The sequence below is a fragment of the Thamnophis sirtalis genome, unplaced genomic scaffold, assembly GCF_051295495.1.
Source record: "Thamnophis sirtalis isolate CommonGarterSnake01/CBP01778 unplaced genomic scaffold, rThaSir2_p1.2 scaffold_14, whole genome shotgun sequence".
In the NCBI taxonomy this organism is placed as follows: Eukaryota; Metazoa; Chordata; class Lepidosauria; order Squamata; family Natricidae; genus Thamnophis; species Thamnophis sirtalis.
This window is the reverse complement of record NW_028261394.1, coordinates 19,004,897-19,029,584: the sequence shown is the minus strand read 5'-3', so window position 1 is coordinate 19,029,584 and position 24,688 is coordinate 19,004,897. Positions and strand designations below refer to the sequence as shown.

At 44.8% G+C, this 24,688-nt stretch overlaps 2 protein-coding genes across 3 annotated transcripts in view; one reads left to right on the top strand and one right to left on the bottom strand.

Moving 5' to 3' along the window:
- The first annotated feature begins 1,359 nt into the window (after window positions 1–1,359).
- On the top strand, window positions 1,360–5,829 carry LOC106538957 (lipopolysaccharide-induced tumor necrosis factor-alpha factor homolog). The gene is made up of 4 exons (XM_014053618.2): window positions 1,360–1,609; window positions 1,723–1,797; window positions 4,393–4,552; window positions 5,721–5,829. Exons 1-4 carry the CDS (start codon window positions 1,360–1,362, stop codon window positions 5,827–5,829), a joined length of 594 nt encoding a protein of 197 aa, XP_013909093.2.
- Window positions 5,830–16,551: 10,722 nt separating this feature from the next.
- The window catches only part of USP7 (ubiquitin specific peptidase 7), a 105,577-nt gene continuing 97,440 nt past the window's right edge, over window positions 16,552–24,688 (bottom strand). The window contains exons 24-31 of one of the 2 annotated variants that reach the window (XM_087728977.1): window positions 24,076–24,178; window positions 23,904–23,981; window positions 23,226–23,326; window positions 22,810–22,909; window positions 20,544–20,663; window positions 20,071–20,142; window positions 17,977–18,067; window positions 16,552–17,305 (exon numbers count right to left, since the gene is read on the bottom strand). In XM_087728977.1, coding sequence (XP_087585103.1) covers window positions 17,199–17,305; window positions 17,977–18,067; window positions 20,071–20,142; window positions 20,544–20,663; window positions 22,810–22,909; window positions 23,226–23,326; window positions 23,904–23,981; window positions 24,076–24,178 — 772 coding nt within the window. In that variant the 3' untranslated portion in view covers window positions 16,552–17,198. Of the gene's footprint in view, window positions 17,306–17,976; window positions 18,068–20,070; window positions 20,143–20,543; window positions 20,664–22,809; window positions 22,910–23,225; window positions 23,327–23,903; window positions 23,982–24,075; window positions 24,185–24,688 lie in introns of both variants that reach the window. The other variant, XM_087728976.1, reaches the window with a different exon arrangement.

Here is a 24,688-nt window from a genome sequence, read left to right as displayed (position 1 = left end):
TGGCTCCAAGGGCTAGTTTGCAGCGCAGTGCTTGACCTAACCGCAGCAAAATTCCCTCCCTTCACTCCACTGTACCAATGTCTTGGGGCTTTTAAAGTGCTGGTAGTGAAAATTAGAATATTTCCCAATATATTGCTCATTCTATTTGAGATCAATTTTGACAAATCTAGGGTGCAAAGAAGCTTGGGGTCTCTATTTAGGGAAAACATATTTGGCAGAGTCTGTTGCAGCATCAGGGAAGAGTTGGGTCTCAATCAATCAAAATAGATCTGGAAGGAACTTTGGAGGTCTGCTAGTCCAGCCCCCTGCTCAAGCAGGAGACCCTATATTTATTTATTTATTAATTAGACTTATATACCGCTTCATAGGGCTTTCAGCCCTCTCTAAGCGGTTTACAGATTTTTTAGCAAATTGAGTCAGCAAATTGCCCCCACAGTCTGGGTCCTCATTTCACCCACCTCGGAAGGATGGAAGGCTGAGTCAACCTTGAGCCGGTGAGATTAGAACCGCTGAACTGCAGATAACAGTCAGCTGAAGTGGCCTGAGGTACTGCACCCTAACCACTGCGCCACCTCGGCTCCTTGTACAATTGGAGACAATTGGTTGTCCATTTTCTTCTTAAAAACCTCCAGTGATTGGGTGCCTACACAACTTCAGAAGGCAAACCGTTCCAGTAGTTAATTGTTCTCACTATTAGGAGGTTTCTACTTAACTCAAGGTTGCTTCTCTCCTTGATGAGTTTCCATCCATTGTTTCTTGTCTTACCTTCTGATGCTTTGGAAAATAAGTTGACCCCTTCCTTTTTGTGGCAGCCCCTCAAATATTGAAATACTGCTAATATGTCACCCCTAGTCCTTCTTTTCTCTAGACAAGACATATCCAGTTCCTGAAACCGTCCTTCATATGTTTTAGCCTCCAGCCTCCTAATCATCTTTGTCCCTCTTCTCTAAACTTTTTCCAAAGTCTCAACATCTTTTTGTAATGTGGTGACAAAAACTGGCTGCAGTATTCCAGGTGTGGTCTTACTAAGGCTTTATAAAGTGGTATGTACTCTATTTAACAAGGCAAAGTGTTGTAGCTTGGTGTGGAGTAAGCTACATTCATGTCAAGATTTAAGAGCATTAGCTTCTTCAGTAATTGGCTAGAGGTACCTCCGATGAAACTGTGAGAACAGGAGTGTTAAAATGGAACCTTAACCCTGTGGATTCTATTGCTTCCAACACCAGAGATGGCTAACCGGTGGGAAACGAGACATTGTCCTCTGACTTGCTTGTTCTCCTTTGTAGGGAGAGATTTATTGGTTTATCTGTTTATCTGTCTCCCTGTCCATCATATTCCTGAACTGCCCATCACCTTCAGATGTCTGGAATAAAGATGTCCCAGCAGAAGGAGCAAGTCACTGCTCCCATGGTGACATTGTCTGTGCCCCAGGAACCTTATGCTGTGGGATACTCTGCTTCATACACCCCCGAGGCCTACACATCACAGCCCTACAATCCACAGATGTATGCCCCAGAGGCCTACGGCCCCGAACCACAAAGCTATAAACAATACGCATCAGATTCCTACGCACCTAATGGTTCGGAGATCGAGCATTATCGTGTCACAGGTATGTGCCAGGTGCTTTTCCAAGGGTGAGGTTTGGATCAAAAGAAAGAGAATTGGGTTGGGGGCTTGATTCAAACCCTCTGCAATGCTTCTCTTTCTTCCTCCTCGATGCAGATGCTTGCTGCTATGAAGTTGCATCTCCACCTCCGTATAGCTGCGAAGAAGTGCCTTGCGATACATTAGGACCAGGTATGCACCAGAGACCTCTATGCAGAGGACTGATTCATATACAGGCAGTCCTCAACCTACAACCATTCATTCAGTGACCATTCAAACCTACAGTGGCACTGAAAAGTGACTTATGACCAGTCCTCATACTTATGACCACACACAATTCCCATGTCCCTGTGATCCAAATTTGGGTGCTTACCAACTGGCATGTATTTATACAAGTTGCAGCTTCTTAGGTCATGTGATTTGCAACCTTTCCTGTAGACATCAATAAGAGAAGTCAACGGCAAGAGCTGGAATCGCTTAGCAATCACATGATTTGCTTAAGGACTGCAGTTATTTGCTTAACAATCATGGTGCAAAACAACCAACGGTTGCAAAATCAGGTCCAATGCATTTTATAATTTCTTTGCTTAGCAATGGAACTTCTGGTCAGTTGTAGTCATAAATTGAGGACTACCTGTAATCTTGGGGAAGAATAAGATGCCTTAGATGTCCAAGTAGCATTCTTTGATATCTCTTCCCAAACACCAAGGGTTAAGGTTTCTGCTGGGCTTTGCACAAAATAGACCACAGAACACTGATGACAACCAGTTGTAGATCTCAGCCCTTAGTGAGGGAAGTGATGCTGCTTTTGTGGAAGTCTGATAAGGAACAACTGGTTGGAACTGATAACACCCAGTGGCTTTGGGACAGGCAGGCAGGCAGATAAGAGAGACAGACAGACAAAAGATGAATGGATGGATAATAGGTATATAGAGAGACAAGTAGGTGTGTGTGAGAGAGAAGATGGATAGATAGATAGATAGATGATAGATGATGGATGGATAGACGGACGGACGTACGGATGGGCGGGTGGGCTGGTGGGTGGGCGGGCGGGCGGGCGGGCAGGCAAGCAGAAGATGGAAGGATAATAGATATATATGAGACAAGTAGGTGAGAGAGAGAAGATGGATAGATGGATGGATGGATAAAGATGATAGATATATAAATATGTGAGATTTTGAGAAAGAGTGAGTGAGTGAGTGAGTGAGTGAGTGAGAGAGAGAGAGAAGAGATGAGAGGCAGAGAGATATAGACAGACAAACAGATGATACTGTAGATAGAGAGATAGAGAAAGACAGAGTCAGAAACAGATCAACAGAGGGATAGTCCAGAAAATACAAGAGGTCTCATTTATGGCCATTTGCAGATAGACAAAGTGGGTTGCCACTATTCATGTTTATGATGCAGTCATGGCTTATTCTGGACACCTAAGATCTCACAGTAGACCAATACCCGGGGAGAACAACGTCCATGTTTCCCTGAATTTCCTGCTTAAGGCTCTTAAGATTCTCCTCCAGGATCTAAAGCTGAAAGTCAGAGGGCCCAAAGGTGAGGATTGGAATGCTGACCAAGGACCAGGAAGAGCTCTGCAAATGTTAGTGACAGGAGTGCAGCAAATGACAGGGTGCCCATTTAATTACAAGGACATGTATGAGACAAAGTTGCTCTCTTTACTGGTGTTCCAAGGAACTGAACTCCTTCAAGGTGTTTCTGTTTTAAGAGTGCTGGCAGAGTCTCTAGGAGGCCCAGAAGCATTTGTGTAAATAGAAATGATGCATCTCACTTGCTCTTTGTAACCAAAAGCCTTTTATCAAAGTATTTAAGGGCAGACAAAAGCAAAGCATCTATGTGGAACTGCCTGAGAGATGGGCAGGGACCCAAGGCCATCAAAGTCAGGTCCCAAGGACAGGGGTGGTTTAAATTGCCCGACTAAGATAAAAGATCTTAGGGAAAGGGATGGAGAAAAAGCTTCTTCCCGGGAGATCTTTTCACAAAGCCATCTTTCCCAGGAAAAAAAAAGGAGCTTTCAACCTCATTACCGGGAGAATCTTTCAAAGCTTTTTGCTTGTTTTTAATTCTTCCTGGGGTTTGCTGAGCTGTCTCGATTTATGGGCTGGTGCAGTGGTGGAATTCAACTGGTTCGCATCTCAGGAGAACCGTTGGTTAACACTTTCTGGACTTCTGCAAACTGGCTGAATAGTCAAGGCAGGCTACCTGCCTGCCTAATGATTCCAGTGGCTTAGGCTTACAGTATATAGCAATAGCAATTAGATTTATATCCTGCTTTACAGTGCTTTACAGCCCTCTCTAAGCAGTTTACAGGGTCAGCTTCTTTCCCCCAACAATCTGGGTCCTCATTTTACCCACCCCCGAAGGATGGTAGGCTGAGTCAACCTTGAGCTGGTCAGGATCAAACTCCTAGCAGTGGGCAGTCAGCCTGCAATATTGCATTCTTACCACTGCACATCATGGATGGATGGATGGAAGGAAGGAAAGACGGAAGGAAGGAAAGGACTAGCAATAGCACTTAGACATGTACCACTTTATAGTGCTTTTACAGCCCTCTCTAAGCGGTTTACAGAGGCCGCCTATTGCTCCTAACAATCTGGGTCCTCATTTGACCCATCTTGGAAAGGTGGAAGGCGGAGTCAACTTTGAGCTTGGGGAGATTCAAACTGCCAAATTGCAGGCAAATGGCTGTCCAGAAGAGATTTCTGCCTACACTGAAAAGCTCTGGGTGTGAGAGATGAAATACACATTGATGTCTCTCCCTTCTCTGCCCCACAGTTTGCATGGACTCATCTCCACCTGTTGTGGTGGCCGGGATCTTCTCCAGTAAACCTGCATCCACCATCTGCCCCTGTTGCCGACAGATCATCACCACCGAGGTGGTCTTCCGTGTGGGGTGCCTAACCTATGCCGCCTCGACATGCCTGTGTTTGATTGGGTGAGTGTCCATATGCTTTGTGGCTTTACATTTGGGAATTCATTAGTATGTGAGAGTAGACAAACAGACCCAACATTTTCTCGCCCGCTGAGTTGGAGGGGAGGGTCTGGAGCAGGCTGACTGGGGAATTCTGGGAGTAGAAGTCAACCTATCTTAACATTTCCATGAGCGACAAATCTGCCAAAATGGGTGGTTCTTCAAGAGTGACATATTTTTACAATAAAATCTCAGACTGCCTTCTCCAACCAGGACTGGGACTGCAATCAAAGACTGGACACTTGGAATCTGAGGGTCCACTGTCTAAGGTCTAGAGCAGGGGCTTCCAAACTTTGCTACTTTTAAGAGTTCTGGACTTCAACTCACAGAATTCCATAGTCGGCATGGCTGGTTGAGGAATTCTGGGAGTTGAAGTTCACAAGAAAGTTGCCAAGTTTGGAGACCCCTGGTCTACAGTTGCTGGGGTTGGTTGACAGATAGTAATTCTGTATTTCTAGTTTGACATTTTGGGAGGCATTTTCCACTCTCGTCCTGCTGAATCATTAGGAATTGCTTGCGCCAGAATGGATAATGGTTGGTCTATACCCGTGATGGTGAACCTATGGCATGCATGCCACAGGTGCCACACAGAGGCATTTGTTAGGGAATGCGAGGTGTTGTCCTGTCAGCTCCAGAGCGCATTTTCGGCCATTTTTCTTCCCTGAAGCCTCCAGAGGGCGAAAAACAACCTAACAGGCAAAGTGGAAGTTCGGGAACGGACTTCCGGGTTGCCCATAGGGGCGTTTTTCACTCTCCAGAGGTTTCAGGGAAGCCCCTGAAGCCTCCAGAGGGCCTCTGGGAGGGGAGGGGGAGGCTATTTTTGCCCTCCCCAGGCTCCTAGAATGCCTCTGGAGGCTTGGGAGGGTGAAAAACAGATCCATCACGTGCCAAAAGCGGGGGGAGGTCGCGCGTGCATGTGAGAGGTAGGGGGCACATGCATAGAATTATGGGTGTGGGCACACCCGCGCATGCCCCCTGCTTTTGTAATGCGAAAGCAAAATGGTTAGCCATCACTCGTCTATACAATTTTGAAATGGAATTCTTGGTGTAATTTTTTGGCATTACCTTCAAGCCATAAGAAAACCCTTTTCAAGCCATGGTCTGTCTTTTTATTTTCTTACGTGGCTCTCAGGTGCTGCCTGGGCTGCTGTCTCATCCCCTTCATGTCCAAATGCTGTAAGGACGTCGATCATTATTGTCCGTGTTGCCGCTATCACATCTACCGGTATAAAAGGATCTAGCTGCTTAGAAGAACGGCCCACCCAGCTGTCTCCTTGGAAATCAAACAGGAGCAAAGGAGTGTCCGACGTGGATGGATTCACACATTCTGTCCCACAGCATCCTTATGTTTGGAACTGGATTGCCCTATGTGGGATGGGCTCCTTAGTCTGTGGTGAAACTGGCTGGGCTCCAGTCAACATTGGCCTTCAGTCTCCTAAGCAGGGAAGCGGCTTGCAGCCGGTCAAGGATCTGCTCTAGGATTTTCTGTACTAATTTCCTGGTATTTGAGGTTTGTGAATTAACTCGTTTTGGTTTTTCTTTTGTGAATCTTTTGGTACGCTCCCTCCTTGAGACTGTTTAAACCCATCTGTGCTTCAGTCACGACATATCTCCTCTGAGGACCAGGTCAACAATGTACCATTTATGTCCTACCAAGCATCTCCTCCTGGCCTCCTTGCTTGCTGGACTAGAGGCCACTTTTACATGCTTTTTACTTCATGCTGGACTGAGAAATCCTTCGTTTTTCTCCGGACCCAATTTTCATTGGGTTGGATAAAAGAAACGCCAGAGAAATCTCTCCATTCCTTGGCCTGAAGGAGCCCCAAACAGTGAAGATGGAGTCAAAGGGCAGGTCATCAGAGCCCTGCCTATTTTAATATGCATTTTAAAAGAGGGTGGGGCTTTGGTTGCATGGTGGTGGTAGCCATCTTGACTTTTTTGTACCATCTCCATATAGACCAGGCGTGTCAACCTCAAGGCCCGCAGGCCAGATCTGCCTCACGGAGGTGCTTAGATCTGGTCTGTGGTGCTGCCTTGAAAACAATGAAGGACCAGCCCACAATGCCTTTGCTAGCAAAAATGGGCTCCCGATCTCCGTTTTCAGCTGGGACAGCCTCCTGCAACTCTCTGCCAGTGAAAACGAAGTTCGGGAGGGCCGCATACGGGCCTCCCAAGCTCTGTTTTTGCTGGCAGAGGATTGCAAGAGGCCATCCCAGCCGAAAATAGAGATCGGGAGGGCCACATTTTCACTGGCAGACACTCGGGCCGTCACAGCTACCCCTGACACAAGTGACATCAAGCTGGCCACACACACCCTCCCCCCCCCCCCGGGTCAAACACAACCTTGATGACAGAAATGAATGAAATGAAATTGAGTTTTGACACCGCTGACATAGAATATCCTGCCTGCCCCTATATTTGATACAGAATTTTGAGAAGCTCTTTGTTCCAGCTCTTGTTTTGGGGGATTAATTGTTAAGATTTTGATTCTTTATGTGGACAGGGTAATGGCAAAGCTTTCTCATTAGATGGGAGAGCAGGACACGTTCCCTGGATGATGCTCTTATTTTGTTGCACTGGTTAAAGAAATGGTTCCTGTGTCCTTCTCCAATGTTGTATTTTCTTTGATAAGGAAGATAGAGGACACTGGCAGCTGAAGGGGGAAAGGAGAAAAAGAGCAAGGGAGAAGGGAGGATACTATCAGCAGATGGTAGTCCTTGGTTCCTATTTCTCCACTCCAGCAGCTTAAGATGTGTGGATTTCAGAATTCAGTATGCTGGGGAATTATGGGAGTCAGTCCATATATCTTAAAATTGGCCAGGGAACTCTAGAAGTCAAAGTCTACAGGACTCAAAGTTGGCTGGGAAATTCTGGAAGTTGAAGTTCATACATCTTAAAGTTGCCAAGACTAAGAAACACTACTCTAGTGACAAAATAAATAAACAAACAGGCTTCTGAACCAGATTTTGAAACATGCCAAACATGTTTCTTAAAACAGGTGAGATGTATTTAAGGACCTCAGTCTTCAAACACACCATAGAATTTGGAAATCTTGCATGTAAGGATAGCAACCCAGAGTCCCTGCCATCATTGGTTAAATGGCCCATCATGGTATCAGGGCCTCCAAGAGAGTCCTGGACTGGACTTTTTCTCCACCTAAGTAAAATCAGGGACTTAAACGCATCGCCACTTGAACTGGTACATAGCAAGTAACCATTTGTTGTTTTGATTTTCCCAAAAATTGATTTTAAATACTGAATGACGGACATTTTTAATGATTTCCATTTGGTTAATTTTGCTTAGCTGAGTTGAACCACAATTTACTGATTGCATCTCAAATGATTGGCTATGCAGTACACAGTGAGCCATCAGCCACTTACTTACAAGCCGGTCTGGTTTGACGAATCTTTTTCAGACCTCAACTTGAAAGGATGTGCAATCCAATTAATCAAAACAAGTGAGTCAAAGCTCAAAGTCCAGATTGAAAGAACGATTACGAAGGTTATTATACGGGAAGGTTAGGCAAGAGAGATGGAAATGCTGAGTCAACGGCCACGTCAGAGTTTACATTTCAAAGTCCTCTAGCCGGTTTTAAAGTTCTGAGTTTAGCAATTTACCAGTGAACCGAAGCTAAAGATAGACCAAATCCTGCTGTAAATTGATGTCTTCGTACTTTACCAAGGAGCAGCTGAAGAAAGTTTTCCAAATTCAAACCCTACCAAACTCAACCGATACAACCACCTGTATAGAGATGGTGGCCATATAAATGGAATAAATAATTTAAAAAGACATGTTATGTATGAGGTATAAAATCCCACCTCACCCTATGGGGTGGTCTGTGCCTTTCTCCATCTTGGGTTCTCTACCAGAAGCCTGGGAGTTTTGAGGGCTTTGTAGAGCATCTCAGCTGTTCCTAGAACTGCACTATTTTGGACAGAGAATGCCAATGTTCTTCCTGGCATCTGTTGGGAGTCACTTTCCTAGCTTAGGAAACACAACTCTTGAGTGCTCCTACCATCCCTGGGGGGGCTTTGGCCCATACTTCCCACATCTTCTCTAGTTCCTTCTTCAGGCCCTGGTCCTTTTCCTGCTTCCTGAGGTTGCCGTCACTTGGCACTGCTACAGCTTATCACCAGCGTTGTCTTCTGGCCCTTGTCTACTACCACAATGTCTGGTTGATTGGCCGGTACCTACCTGTATGTCTGGATCTGGAAGTCCCTCAAGATCTTAGGCCTGTATTTGTCATGATCTTCTGTGAAATCTCCCATCTGACCTTGGGAGGGTCTAGCCCATACATTGTGCAGATTTCCTGTACCCAGTGCCAACTACGTACGTGATTGTGCCACCCAGTGACGTGCGGTGAGGTTGATACCTGGTGAGGCTCAGCAGGGCAGCGGTCGGCCTCGGCAGGGGGGGGGGAATTTGCATCGCGGGAGCAACCGGGCGAAGGAGGGGTGGTGGTGGCGGCGGCTGCTTTAAGTGCTCCCTTGTCTCACAGCCGGGGCCGCTCCAGGCCGCCGGCCGCTGACACGTGCTCCTGCAAGAGCCTTTGGGCAGCGCCGGGAGGCCGCAGAGAAGCTTCGCTCTGCTTCTCACCCAGCCTTCCGCCAGAGGCGATCCGGGACTTCCAGCGGCGGAGCCTGGAGAAGCAGGCCGGGGCAGCGGGCGGCAGCAGCGGGGATGGTGGGGCACTTTGCATCGCAGGAGCCACCAAGCGCCCAGGTCTGCAGCAAAGAGGCAGCCTCCTCCTTCTCGCCCACTCCTCTCTCCTCTGAAGCACGCCCCGCCCAATGTAAGCGTGCTCAAGAAGACACGATTGGCTGCTTCCAAATCAGGAGGCGGGAGAATTAGTGCCTCTTTTCCATCTGAACTTCTTTGCCTTTTAACTCTTTATTAACTTTTAGAAGGCGAAAAATTCCTTATGGAAAAGAGGCCCTGAGTTCTCTTGCCTCCTGCTTTGGTTAACACTAAGCAGACACCAAGCCACTGTGAGCTGGAATCTGGTAGCAACTATCTTGGCTTTAATTATTTAAAAAAATATATTTAAATTTCTTTCTTTTTCCTGAGGAGACTGGTGAGGCTCCGCCTCCCTTGCCCCTAGTGACTGCACGTCCCTGGTGCCACCTAAGAGTATATTGACTTTTCCTGCATCCTACACTCTACCACTATGTGTTAGACTCTCTGGGGCCTCCTACATGGTCTGCTCCTCAGGTCCTATCTAGTATGGTAGTATGGTCCTTTATTTTTATGGATCTTAGTCCCTGTTCCTGGCCTGCTGGCTGGAAAATTCTGGAAGTCGACTGTTGTGGCCCGCAAGCAGATTCAGACAGCGAGGAAGTTGGGGAGGAACATGGGCCAGTCCTGGAGTCTGGGGAAGGTTCTGATGAGGGTTCTGTGTTGGAGGCAGAGAGGGGGTCAGGGCGGTCTGACAGTTATCAGCTGCCTTTGGAGTCAGACATCAGTGGGGCAGACAAATAGTTGGAGCCTGTTCCCAGTGTGCACATGCGCAGAGTTGCCAGACAAAGGGAACAACTAAAGAACAGGGGTCAACTTGGGAGTATGGCAACAGGTGGATGATGAATGGCCGCTCCCAGAGGAAAGAAAAGAGGAATGAAAGGGGAATGGAGCTTGCAGGAGACAATTAGTTTGCTTAATTGATTTGTGACTCTCCAAGACTCCTTGCCAAGTTTTGCAGATATCGGGCTGTCCACTCTCCAAGCCAACAAGGTCTGTGACTGTAAATCCTCCCTTGAAAGACTTTGTTGGGTGTGAAGGAGCAGAATTCAGTCAATTAATAAAAGTGGTTTTTGTCGGGACAAGGAATTTGCTTCAGGCTCTTGGGAAACCTCGGTCAGAACATCAACGTTCACACATCTTAAAGTTGCCAAGACTGGGAAATTCTGAGTTTTAACAACTCAGGATTGTTTGGTGGGAACCTCATCCTCTCAAAAAAACTAGTTGTGGTTCTCACTTGACCCCTGTCAGAGATTTGGAGGTGGTTGAGAAAGAACGCGGAGGAACACTGATGATCAGGTAAGGAGTTTCCCAGTAGCTTCTGAAATAAGATAGCCCAGCCATGCCTTCAAAAGGTAGGACGAAGGAAGATTCAGAAAGCTACAATGTAATAAAAGTGGGACATTCATAGAACATCCATAATTAACTGGACTGCTTGGCACAATGTTTAATCAGAGCCATGGTGCACAATTGCAGATAAAGTCTGCCCACAGCCTGGAGTTTGATGCTGACGGGGCTCAAGATTGACTCAGCCTTCCATCCTTCTCAGGGCAGTAAAACGAGGATCCAGATTGTTGGGGGCGATAGGCAAATAATGCTTCAACATTGTAAACCACCCAGAGAGTGCTGTAAATGCTATTGCTTTTGCTATTATGTCAGGAGTACAATAACCAGGAGCAGTCATTGAGTTTAAAGCACAGATGAGTTTATTACTATCTGTACACAAGAATCTGAACAGTCAAAGCTAACATGGCTCTAAATATGGATCAATGGAATTCATGGGGGGCTGGATTTAGGTCTGTCGTGGGAGCGCACAATGATTCCAAACCGATGACCTACCCACCTCTGGACCATTCCCACATAGCACGGGTCTCCAACCTTGCAACTTTAGCTGGCTGAAGAACTCTGGGAGTTGAAGTCCTAAAGTTGCCAAGGTTGGAGACCCCTGCCATATACCATTCCTGCAAGTCAGCAGGAGGTTGTAGATGGCTATTGGTGACTGTGGGGAGCTGCAACCTCATGGGAGTCACCTAAAAGTGGCAACTGAAACTGTCTCCACTGCCACTGTTAAGTCAGCATGGTCATATGAGGTCACACTTTTATGACTGTGCTGCTTTGCGATGGAATTGCAGTCCCAAACACTGTTGTAACCCAAGGACTACTTCCCTACCACTACCACCACCATTCAAAAATTGTGGAACATAACTTCTCATGCCAAATGTACACTTAAAAAAAAAAGCACCCTCTGGGAGTTGAAGTCCACCCTGCCATGGTTGAAAAATTTCTGCCCTGAAGGCAGGCTGGCAGGAAGGAAGGGAGTCTAAACCAGGGGTCTCCAACCTTGGCAACTTTTGAGACTTGTGGACTTCAACTCCCAGAATTCCTCAGCCAGCAAGCTGCTTTATACTGCACAGTAAGGCCACACTTGGAATGCGGTGTCCAGTTCTGCTAACAATACAAACAAGAGGCTGAGACTTTAGATAAAGAGCGGAGAGAAGAACAATGATGACAAGCGATCTGGAAACTAAACCGTACAATGAATGTTGTGGAGAAAAAGGTATCTTTAAAGAGAAGGATTAAAGGGGGCATGATAGCTGTCTTTCAGTAGAGGTGCTGCCACAGAGAATACTAGGTCAAGATTTTCTCCAAAACACCTGAGGGCAGAACAAGTAGTGGGTGGCAAAATCATTAAAGAAAGATGCAACCTAGAATTAAGGAAAAATTCCGATAGAGAGAATTATCAGGAAATAATCAAGGTTGACTCATCCTTCCATCCATTTTCCAGGTCAGTAAAATGAGGACACAGATGGTTGGGGGTAAGAGCCTGACCCTGTAAACTGCTTAGAGAGGGCTGTAAAGCAGAGTGAAGTGATATATAAAGGAGGCTCAGATCTAACTGTCATGTTTCCTATAGATGCCCTAATTGATTCATGAGCCTCGAGTCAAGTTTCAAAAGAAAAACAGTCATTTATTAGGAGCACCATTTTGGCAATACTCTATTGCAGTCAGATCTAAACCTCATTTGAATTACAGCTGAACTTTACCCGTTCCTTCCCTCCCCTCAGTCTGTGTCATAAATCACATTCTCCAACAAGATGCATGCCTCACAAGCCTGCTGCAGTAATCTGAGATCCGACTCTAGCCGAAGGTATGAGTGGAATGCGCTCCCCCCACCTTTCCTCACCATGGCAACTTTATGAGTTGATATTATTGCTATTAATTGGTGGAACAACATGTCTCCAGAAATTATGGGTGCTCCTTCACGGGAGGTTTTTCAGAAGAGGTTAGACAACCATTTGTCCAGAATAATATACGTAGGTCTCCTGCTGGACCAAGTAGTTGGACTAGAAGACCTCCCAAGAACTTTTCCAACTGTTATTCTACCTTCTATGTTCTATACTGGAAGGTGGCATGACAATTGGGCCATCACATAGCAAAGCTTCTGTGCACTTTTAGACATGCTGAAGATGGAATGTAGAAGGCAGGGCAACACACTAAATGGTGCCATACATACAATATTCCCAACTAAAAAAAAGCTTGATAGACATCCAAAGAATGAGGCATTTCTAATGGAGTTGGGGGGTCATGGAAAAGGGACCATCTTGATTCAAGTGGAGAACCAGAATAGATTTTGTAAGGAATACATGGGGAAGGATGCCTTTGTAACTGTGTGAAAGAGGATGGACAGGCACTTTATAAGAGCCACAGATCTCCAGCTTAATTCTGCTGACTGCCGGGGGTTTGATCCTCACCGGCTCAAGGTTGACTCAGTATTCTGAGGTCAGTCAGATGAGGACACAGATTTTGGGGGGGGCTGGAGGCTGACTCTCTAAACCGTTTAGAGAGGGCTGTAAGCGATATACGTATAAGTCTAAGTGCTATTGCTAAGCCAAGGTTAAAATATTAAAAAGGCTGCCTTCCATGAGATGGAAGGCAATATGATCAGAAATCCAAACAGAACAAATAAGTCTCAGGCTAGGTAACTGCAGAATAATAATTAGGGAATTATGATTTCATGGCAGGGCTGTAACTTCATATTTATCCAAATGAGACTCAAATGGGTTGGACGTCTCAGAGAAAGTTTATCATAGGTTGCCAACCTCATTGTGTTGAATGGGTGAAATAGAAGAGAGGACACCCTGAACAAGATTGGCCCATCTGGTTTTAACTTATATTGTAAAGATTGATCTGATTTAAAAATGTAAATGTAGCTTTAAATTTTAATCCAGAAACTTGGAATTTGTCAGTATGGCTTTACATAGTACAAGGCACAGAAGTTTTGTTTTCAAGCTTAGAACCAAAGCGCAAACCAGATTTGAAATCCTGCAGAAACATCTTCACCTTATTTTAAACTGATTCTTTATTAATAAAACAGAAATCTTGAGCAATATGTAGGCCATGTAATGGTGCTTAAAATCTGGACTTTCTCCATACGCAGTACTTTGCTTCCTTCTGTTTCTTTTTCAGTGCAATTCAAAAAATAAAAATATTAGCTTTATAAACCAGACTGCCTAATTTGGCAGAGAGATGTGGACACATTTTAAGTTTTAGACCAGTGATTACCAAGCAACCTGACGTGATTACAGAATATGTTAATTCATTACTGAAAACACACACCAACCCTTAAAAATACGACTTGCTAAAGTAAAGTATTTCCTCCAAGTTTGCTTTCGGAAAAATTAAAGCATCCAAGTGAAAGAAAATTATTCAAAATGAAAACAGCAGACTTTTTGCATCACTTCAGTATTCCATTAGAATATTTTGGGATGGCAAAACCAGGAAAAAATATTACAAGATGCTGAAAGGGTTGCAAATTGCCTAAACAGTAGGGAGATTCTTGTCAGTACAAAGCAGGGCCAATCCCTTCTTTTAGAGAAAAAATTCACCTTGCAGCATTTCAAGGCACTGGAAGCAGAGAAATCTCAGGGTGCTCAGCAAATTCTTCTGGTAATTGAAAGGATCAAATAATTGCAGGGGAAGTGTTGTTTTAGTCCATGGTAGCTAAAACTCTGAGAGCCTGGTAGCATCTTTTTAAAGTAAAGTTAATTAGGAAGTGTAAGCTTTTGTGAGCTGCAGCTTATGCCTTTCAATTAAAAAATGGTCACTATAAAACAGTTCATTTGGTGTGGGCAACTTTGAGGTTTGAGCAATGCTGGCTAGGGAATTCTGGGAGTTGAAGTCCACACCGCTTAACGTTGCCAAGGCTTAGAATCACTACTCTAAAATTATATTTTTTTAAATGATAAAGCGGCTGTCCATCTAAGGTCATTTTACAATCAGAGCTTTGATTATTCCTTTCCCTCCACCTCAAAGGGCCAATGGGATAAGGCTAATGGGAACTGTAGTCCAGCAGTTTCAGAAGGCGGACTCCTCACCAGGAATATTGCTGGCCTAATTTTAATGCACTAAGCTTCTGTTTTGCAATTTTTCAAGGATTCGTTTTCCTAAAAATTTCTCATGACACAAACTCCATTAATGTCTTTTCTATTGTACTAGAAGGGAGTATTTGCTCCGCAGACAAAGCTTGAACCCAGAAACGTGTTCAAGATGCACCCATATCTTCAGGGGTGTGTAGGAATCAGGCAGCTGCCGACAGCCTGTCTTGTACTAAGCCAGGATTAATCACAGTTTGCTGGAGTAACTGGCCCACATTGAACCAGGAGAAATTATAAACCATGACTTAACAGTTCACTAATGGAAGAAGCAAAAGAAAAAACAAACCCAACCTACCACAGCCTCATGGTTTAAGTTGTGCAAATCTAGTTTATTTGATAAACTAGTTACGTTCCCCTTAAACTTTCTATAAAGGATGTGATGTCCCTGGAAAAGCTAACTAGTCAAGATTTTAGGACCAATTGTTAACCGGGAATTAATACACACTTGGAGAAGGTACATTTTTATGGGAAAATATTGATTGCTCTGGCCCGAAGTGAAGCAGAACATACTGACAGAAATTAAGTATTACTTTTATTTTGGTTGCTATAGGAAAAAAAAAGTGTAACATATCAATCTCTCTCAAACTCCTTGGAATTATGACCTATTCCAATTTAGGTCTTCGCTGCACTTAGCTGTATTTATGTCACTTTCGTGCTGCAATTGCAACGCTATGTATATTATTTTTTCTATCAGTACCAACATCTTGCTTTTTAAAATTCAAGCCAAGAGAAGCCACTTCACCTTATTCCTGAATGAGGTCAATTTCAAAAACGTTTGCCCTTTGATAAAACAAAAACCCTGTCTTAAATAACATCTCCCAAAACTATACTTGCAAGGAGAAGTCGTCTTCGACTCACTGAAGTAAAATTTTATAGAAAATTTTATTCAACATACAACATTTTTTTTCCAGCCAAAAAAGGCAATATACAGGAAGAATCATTGCACACTGTAGCTACAGAAACAAAATAAAACAAAAAACAAAACGGGAGGGGAGGAGAGAGGAGAAAAAGAGAAGGAAGAGGAGATAAGAACGAAGGAAGGGGTGAAGATAAAGAATACGAAATTAAAGGAGGGAAAAAATGAAGGGAGTGTAAATGGCAGATTCTAGTTTTACTCACTCCAAAAAGAAGAAAAAAAAGTAGATATTCCACAAAGGTTGCCATTAGCTCCAAACTAAAACAGGAAAGGAGGCTGGGACTGAAATAAAACTACACACAATGAATATTGACATCTGAGGAATTCACTGGCAGACGCACCCTGCCCCCCTCCCCTCCCCGGCAAAAAGAGAAAACTCCAAGTGTTAAATTGTACATGTTTCCTTTGTTAAATATACAATTCTGTTTTTTTGCCCCCTCCCAAGCTCCCTGCCCCTTTTTACAAAGTCAACAGCTTACTAAATGCTAGTGAACGTGCCCTCAGTGCGAAAAAGCGAGTTTGCTCGTCTTCCTGGATTAGCTAAAATTCAATATAAATCAGGTGATTCCCTCCCTCCCTTCTGCAATCCCCCTGAGATGCCAGCTGCCATACTTGGGCATTAATTGATAATCAAATCCTTCTTCTGAGCAGTTTCTAAAAGGAATATAAAGATGCCACGGCTCTTTCGAGGATTTTGAGTCTTCCTTGGCAAAAAGTGATGTGGGGAGTTAGTGAAGGGGAGGGACTTGACTCAAAAGTCTTTTATTTAAAACAATAATAATAATAATAATAGAATAATAATAATAAAAAGAGAATTCCTAGGCTGATTGAAAAGACGTTTCTGCCCCGAATAAGTGCCAACAGTGTACACAATGAAATAGAGATTGCTATTTATTGATGATGTGAGTTTCTCTTCGCATTTACAAATGCACAAAAATTTCACTTAAAGTATATAACTGAAGGAAAGAAATCAAACGTGAGCCTAACCATAGTGCCAGCTAGCTGCAGTGATGGCAGGTACCACGCATAGGGGGTGGGTGGGTGGGGAAAGGATCGGGCGGGGGGGGGGGAGAGAAAGGAGGGAGGGCAGCCCGCACAGACTGTGCCCTTAAAGGTACTACAGACAAAGAGTTTGCCAATGTCAACTGTCCTATTCGACCCTCTTCCCTTCTTTTATGCTGACCATCTTGCTTGGTTCCCCATAAAAACTCTCATTGGCACCCGAGCTTTATTTATTTTTTTATAAAACACCTTCATTTTTTTTTGCTCAAAAAAAAAAGAAAAAGAAAATAGAGGGCAGTCAATAATAGATATACAGAGAAGCCAAACTGAACAGCCTCAAAATAAAATTAATAAATCAGCAGCAAATTGTCTTGCTGGAGACTCCCAATCTCAAGTGCACGTGTACCAAAAGTCCTACAGTTGTTAAAAAGGTGCGCGCACGCACGCACACACACACACACGCACGCACACACACACACTTATCGTTGCCCCTTTTTGCCTCGAACAAACTGGAGAGGGTAAGTCAGTTATGGATTTTAATAGCTTTTTCAAGGTACGTGTAGCGGCTTCTCTTTGGGGCTTTGTTGAAATGATCGAGCCCGAGCCATGGCCTGGGATGAGACATGTTGCCTGGAGGAAGAAAGAGAAAGGATGAGTGAGTTTCTACAGCAGGGGTGTCAAACTCAAGGCCCGGGGGCCGGATTCGGCCCACAGAGTGCTTAGATCTGCAGGCCATCTTGGAAAGACTGGCCCGTGGTGCCTCTGCTACCAAAAACGGAGCTCAGGAGAACTGCGTGCGGCCCTCGCAAGCTCCATTTTCACTGGCAGAGGGATGCAGGAGCCCATTGCAGCCGAAAATGGAGCTCAGGAGAACTGCGTGCGGCCCTCACAAACTCCATTTTCACTGGCAGAGGGATGCAGGAGCCCATTGCAGCCAAAAACGGAGGGTTTCGCTGGCGGAGGGTTGCAGCTGAAAAAGAGCTCAGGAGCCCGTTTTCACTGGCAGAGCGCTCTGGCCACCACAGGTGCACCTGACATGAGTGACGTCGAGCTGGCCATGCCCACCCCAGCCCCCAGTGGTCAAACACAATCCTGATGCGGCCATCAATGAAATCAAGTTTGACACCCGTTCTAGAGGGTTTGCTGTGACACCTGAAGAATTGTGACACAGGATCTGCTCCACCTTCAACCTGAAGTAGCTCCCACTTAGTTTGAAGAGCACAAACAACACAACACAACACACACACTCATATAGAAACACACACACCCCAGCCCCCAAATGAAGATAAATGGACCCTCACCGGGTTGGGGCTCAAAATCTTTCAAGTTCACTTCATATTCATCTTCATTAAGATACTGGTGCCGGCCCATCATTACAATAGCAAACTTAAACTTTAAAGAGAAAAAAAACACACAACAGAAGATTTATTTACCGCACTTCGGTGACTAGACTGCCACAAAAATTAGGGACGAGTACAAGCTGAGAGAAAACAAGAAACTTTTAGAAAGATCAAAGCATGCCCATGGTTATGTGAGCTTTAGGGGGCGGTGCTCATCTCCATTTCAAGGCCATTGGGCCAGCGCTGTCCGAAGACGTTTCTGCGGTCATGTCATCACGGAGTGCTGTTACCTTCCCACTAATGTGGTAACTATTGATCTTCTCGCATTTGCATGTTTTCGAATTGCTAGATAGGCAGGAGCTGAGGCGAGGACGGGAGCTCACCTCATCACATGGCACTGGGATCTCGAACCTGGGCTGCTGGTTTTCCAGCATCTTGATACCTCAATTTACAGCCACAATGACTTATAGTTATAATTCTGGCCTCTATCCATGTTTTCCTTTCTATTAAACCTGACTTGTTTTTTTTTTACATCTCCAATACAAAATCCAACATTTTAAACATAGAATATTATAAGTATTTACATTTACAAAGCAATTCTAGGCAGTTTTATTCCTAAGAATGTAAGCGAGAACTTTGTGGAGGGGAAAGGTGAGGTCCTTACAGATTTAATGAAGTACCGTATTTTCACGACCATAAGCCGCACTGAAAATCCTAAAATTTGATCAAAAACCGGCAGTGCGGCTTATAACCCGGTGCGCTTTATGTGTGAAAAAAGATCAAAAATCTCTCCCTCCTGACGCTCAAACTTGAAGCTCGCAAGCATGCACATGTCCCTCGGGTCTCTCCCTTCAACCTCGTTACTTTCTGAGTCGGAGCAGAGAGCCACCCAGCTCCCAGCCCCTATAGAGTGGGCTGTTCCGTCACCCCCGCCGCCGCAAGAAGGGACGGCAGACCGGCGCAGCCCTTCAGGATTTGCCGGCGCCGAGCACCCCATCCGCCCCGGCAGTCGCCCTGCCTAACTCCGCTCCGCGCCCCAGCCGGCTCTGCGCTGCCGGTCAAGGGCGCGCGGGTGGCCGGTGCGGCGCCGGTCTTCCCAGCACACCACGCCGGCCGGGCAAGAGCCGGGAGAGCAGCGGAACCCGAAGCCTCCCGCGCCAGAAATGTCCCACTAGCCAACGCCTGCCACGTGCGCCCACCCGCCCACCTCGGGGACCGCAACCCGGGTGCCCTGCCCGCCCCCATCCCCCCCCGCCTGGCTCACCGATGCGGATGACATGGGGCATGCCGCAGCAGGCGTGCAGCCAGAGGACTCCGAGCAGGGCGGCGGCGGCGCAGGAGCGGGCCAGTGGTGGGCGTGGGGCATGGCAGTAGGTCAGCATCCTGGGCAGGCGGGCGGTGGGCAAGGCGCGGGAGGCGGAGAGGACAGAGCGACCTGACCGCGGCGCCCCAGGCCCCCGCGCTGGCGATCTCCCGGGGTGGCGTGGCTGCGCGGGGCCGCTCAGCGGAGGAAGGCGGCCGCCTGGCGGGAGAGGCTCGGCCGAAAGGTGCCGGGGCTGGAGCCGCAGAGCCAGGCATGCCTTCCGCCCGGGAAGTCCTGTCCCTTCATCCCCGAAGGCCGGCGCGCGGTGAGCGGGGCCGGCATGGAGTCGAAAGTACTTTGCACATGCTCCACGGTTGCCGTGCTCTCCGTCCCAGCCTTCGCCGAAGCCGGCGGGCTGCCTCCCGAAGAAGCCGCCGGAGCGTCCCAAGCCAGAAAATGCCCCAACTTGGGCAGACGGAGTTCCAGTTGCAACCTGCGCACGTGATTCGATAAGGAACCAAGGGGAGCCGGGTCTCTGAGCGCGGCTTATAACCCGGTGCGCTTTATATGTGAAAAAAGTTTAAAAAATTAACATTAACTGATACTGCGGCTTACAATCCGGTGCGGCTTATGGTCGTGAAAATACGGTAGATGAAAAGAAGGAACACCCTTTTCTTCTACCTCACTCTCATGCCAATTCTAACACCCACCATCCTTTGCAAAGTAACAGATGTTCTACTTCACATCAATACCTTTTCAAATTCCTTCTCTTGGATGTCCAGGACTGTCTGAATCCTCTTCATCACTTCTCGAAAATGCTCACCCTAAAAGCATCAGAATTCCAGAGATACAGGACATTAATTATAGCACGTTAAAAGTCTATCAAGCATATATTCTGCTAGTTAACTGTAGATTTTTTTTATACATCTGAGATGATGCTGGACAATGCTAAAAGCCTGCTTTGTGTCCATGTGCTGTATAAAAGTTGAACATTGTGTGTGCACATTTATAAACATTTATGCACACCTATGCTTGCACACTGATTTAGTTTACCACCTGAGGATGTTGACTAAAAATTGTGATGGAGTGAACAATAATGTGAAAATTGTGAGACCTGATAGCCACTGGTTTGGGAAGACCATCCATCAGTTTTGGTCTTCAGTGCAAAATAATTTCTCTTTCGGTAACACAGACTCAACGCAACCACAGTCTATACAGAACCCACCTGGTGTATTCTTAGCAAGAAAGGGGTGCCAAATGTTCCAAAAACCTCTTTCTGGAAATGAGCCACTGTAATTAGCATCTCATTCTCCTTATCGAGCTCTACCTGGTCCAAAGGAATTTCCTACAGCGAGAAAGATCAATGAAATATGCTGATTATGAAGACTGTCCGGCAGCAGCATTAGCAGGATAGTTGAAAAACATGGCAGTAATCGAATCAGAACTTCTGAAATCAAACTTCTGAAAAAGGAAGTAACCAAGACAATGACGTTTGATTAGGGAGCAGCTAGAGGATCTCAAGATGAGCAGAACGAAAGCCCCTTCACGCACTCCAACATGGTACTCTCTTAGTAGGGTTTCTTTCATTACCCAAACTAAGTAACATCTCAGAGCTGGTAATGAAACTTCTGCACAAAAACTATCAAACTCAGAGAGCAACAAGAACCCTTAATTTCAACCGTGAGCTAGAAATATTCTCTTTTATCAACCTTTAAATGAGAAGCAGAAGTTGTGAAGGGGATAAAAATCAAACTGTAAGTCTCCCCTGGGTGGCCTAGTTTTGTCAAGTCTGCAAAATATATTTTTGTTCCATAATTTGTCCATTATGAACAACTAATTTGGGGTATCTGACAGACTTAAAAGCTCTTTTTAACTTACTGCACCTGTGTATGGTTTGCCAATTGCACAGTGGTAGATAGGCCATAACTCTAGAGGGTTCATCATTGCTCAGAGGATCATTGGTTGCCCTCTCCCCTCTTTGGAAGAGCTTTATAGTTCCCGTCGGCTTAAGAAAGTTTAAAATATTCTTAAAGATCCATCTCATCCTGGGCACCTTTTTTTTTTTTGAACTATTACCATCTGGCAGACGGTACAGGACAATAAAAACAAGGACAAATAGGCTGAAAACAGCTTCTATCCCAGGGCAGTAACTATATGGAATTCTACTGTATAGTGCAATATTAATGCAATAATAGTTTTCAATTCAATAGTATAGAATGTGATGGAGGTGTGTTTGTGTTTTTATTTTTATAATTATAATGTACCCTGAAGATGGCATTTAATTTCGTTGTATGAGGTGCAATGACAATATACTAAACTAACTAACTTTTTAATCCTTTACAGTATTTATTAATTCTGGTAATTTCTAACCGATGAAGATGATGATAACAAAAGCTCACTTGCCCATCCAATCAATCAAATGGACTGGAGAGAGCAATTATACTACAGTTTGAGAACTGCTGACTCCTGGAAAAAAACTTGACAGCAACTTTCCTCCTTGCCCCCTTCCCCATTTTAAGAGGGGAAACTCCTCCTTTTTTCTTTAAAGGGGTCCCGGGTTGCAATGTCAGATCTATTGGATCAGTTCAGATCCGGTCAAAGGATTTTGGTCCGTGAAGCAGATAAACCAAACCAGCTCCCCCCTGCTACTGAAATCAAATTAATACAAAACACACAGGTGTATGGAGTACAACTCCCAGAATTCCCCAGCCACCATGCTGAGCTGCCTGGGGAATTCTGGATGTTGAAGTCCATACATCTTGAAGTTGACACAAATCTGAAAACAATTCTCCTGAAGCAGCTTTATTACAGTTGAACATTTCAGTGAGGCCTGCAAGAGAAGATCACCTCACCCAAGTCCCAACGTTTCCTAATAAAAGTACCGTATTTTTCAGACTATAAGACACACCTAAATTTACAGGAGGAAAACAAGAAAAAATAGTTTTTGGCCTCCGTGCATCGGATTTTCGCCCTCCCAGGCCCCCAGCAGCACTCTGCAGGCCAAAAACAGGCATGTTTTTGTGAAAAGGGGCTGTGCAGAGCACTGAAGAGTGCTTCTGGGGACTGGGGAGGGTGAAAACATGATGCGCAGAGGGCTTTGAGGCACAAATACGCCTGAATTCAGTCTATAAATCACATCTAAATTTTCATCCACTTTTAGGGGAGGAGGTGTATCATACTCCGAAAATATGGTAATTTCCCATCTTGTCTCTTTGCACACTTGGGCCTCAGGAGCTCATAAACGTAGTAGTAGGACCCATTGGGAATTAATGGATTTTTTCAAGTGCAGCATGAGGGAATGGGAATTCTAACTATGGTTTATTGAAGAAGCCGTAATAGCCTGGATTGTGCATTAAACCAAGCATCAAACAAAGGACCCTGTGGTTCAATTCAAAGAAGGGACTCAGTCATGAAAGCCGCTTGGGCCCTTGGGCCCATCAAGGGTCTGGTACCGCTCGGATAGCCATGCTTGACATTGTCTCATTACTGACCTCTATTCGAAATGTCCGACTGGTCGCTGGCGATAAGCACTCTAGTAATTCATCCTCCTGATGGACACCAATGATTTTGTAGCTTACGATTTCTAGCAGCCTTAATGAGAGAAAGCCAGTGTAAGAATACTCGAAAACTCACACCTGAACTCCCGAGGAAGTTCTGCTTCTTCTGAAGTACTTCGTCAGAAGTACTTAGCTCAGGAGGCAAGGTGACTTTTAAGAAGATGCATTCAAATCTGGCTTGCCATACATTTTTACAATTGATAAACGGAGCCCAGTAATGATAAGGAATAAAAACATTTCAAATTGGTAATCAAGTTGAAGTTTGGCTTTCCTAATTTGTTTAAGTATGCTTTCTACTTTCTGTGGATCTCAAGGGGGGGGGGATTTAATTAAATAAGGAAAACACTTGCCTTAATTTCCCTGAACCTCTTTCAGCAAGTTCTACAGCTTTTTTACATTCATCTAGTAAGTCTCGCACACATCCATGTTTATCTGGATATAGTGTTATTTCCTAAAAAAAGTTAAGTGGGGGGATGAGAGAGAGAGAGAGAGGGGGGGGGAGGGAGGGAGGGAGAGAGAGAGAGAGAGAGAGAGAGAGAGAGAGAGGGAGAGAGAAGCCGAAGCCAATAATTAATTGCTGTAAGATGCAAAAGGAAATTAAAGTTAGAAGGAACAAGCTCTTGAGTTATATACAAATGGTAAAACCTATCAAGTATATTTGATACGGCAACAGAATCACTAATACTGTTCTATGTATCCAATAGGGTTTTCAGAAGAAAAAATGCTGTATCAAAAGCTTTGGCTAGTAAGATGGGCAGCATATACATTGAGCTAACAAACAGTTTGTTAATTGATTGCACCTTTGCAATTCTTCAGTTAGTTCATGTATGGTACTGAAAAGCTAAGTAACAACAACAAATCCCTACCCGTAGATAAAAAATCTGATTTTTTCCTCAAATACTTTACTATTACTGGAATTTTGGAATAAATAAAACCTTTTGTAATTTATAAGACATGAATTTAAGGACGTGAATTTAAAAACTTGCCATTTGATCATTCTGAACACAACAACAGATGAAAGGGCTTACCTCTTCCCTAAATTGGCTGTTTAGCCATATGCACTTAAAACTTCTCCTGTTTTCAAAGTCTGTGATTTTCATTTTAAGCTATGGAGAGTTAGGGAGGAAAAAGGCACCAATTTATTCATACTGAAAAACGAGACAATTGTTCCTTCTTGCAGAAGTAACAGAAGCCCCTTACCTGCTGATAATAAAGTTTCTTAGGTTGTCTGGGTTTGAAGAATTGCAGGAGATCTCTTAAAGTTCCATCATAATTATGCCTAAGAGGGTTACCAGGACCATCCCTGTAACTAAAAATGTGACACAGACAGACAGACAGACAGAAAGACAGAGACAGAGAAAGAGACAGACAGACAAGGGGGGAGGGGAGGAAAGAAATCTCACTTTAAAATACTTTCTGCACAGCATTTTAATTGGATTCCCCCCCTGTAATCAGTCTTTTAATATACTCTGTTAGATATGCACTATGATTTCTCCCTGCCCTTAAGAATAAAGAGAGGGAGCTGTAGTTGTGCAGTTGTTAGAATGCAGGATTGCAGGCTACCTCTGCCCGACTGCCAGGAGTTCTATCCTGACCAGCTCAAGGTTGACTCAGCCTTCCATCCTTCCGAAGTCGATAAAATGAGGACCCAAATAGTTGAGGAGCAAGATGCTGACTTTGCAAACTGCTTAGAGAGGGCTATAAAGCACTGTGAAGCAGTATATAAATCTAACTGCTATTGCTATATAAAGGTTTTACAGAATCTACAGAGGTTTACCATCTTGTGGAAAACATATTTTTTTAAAAAACCTGC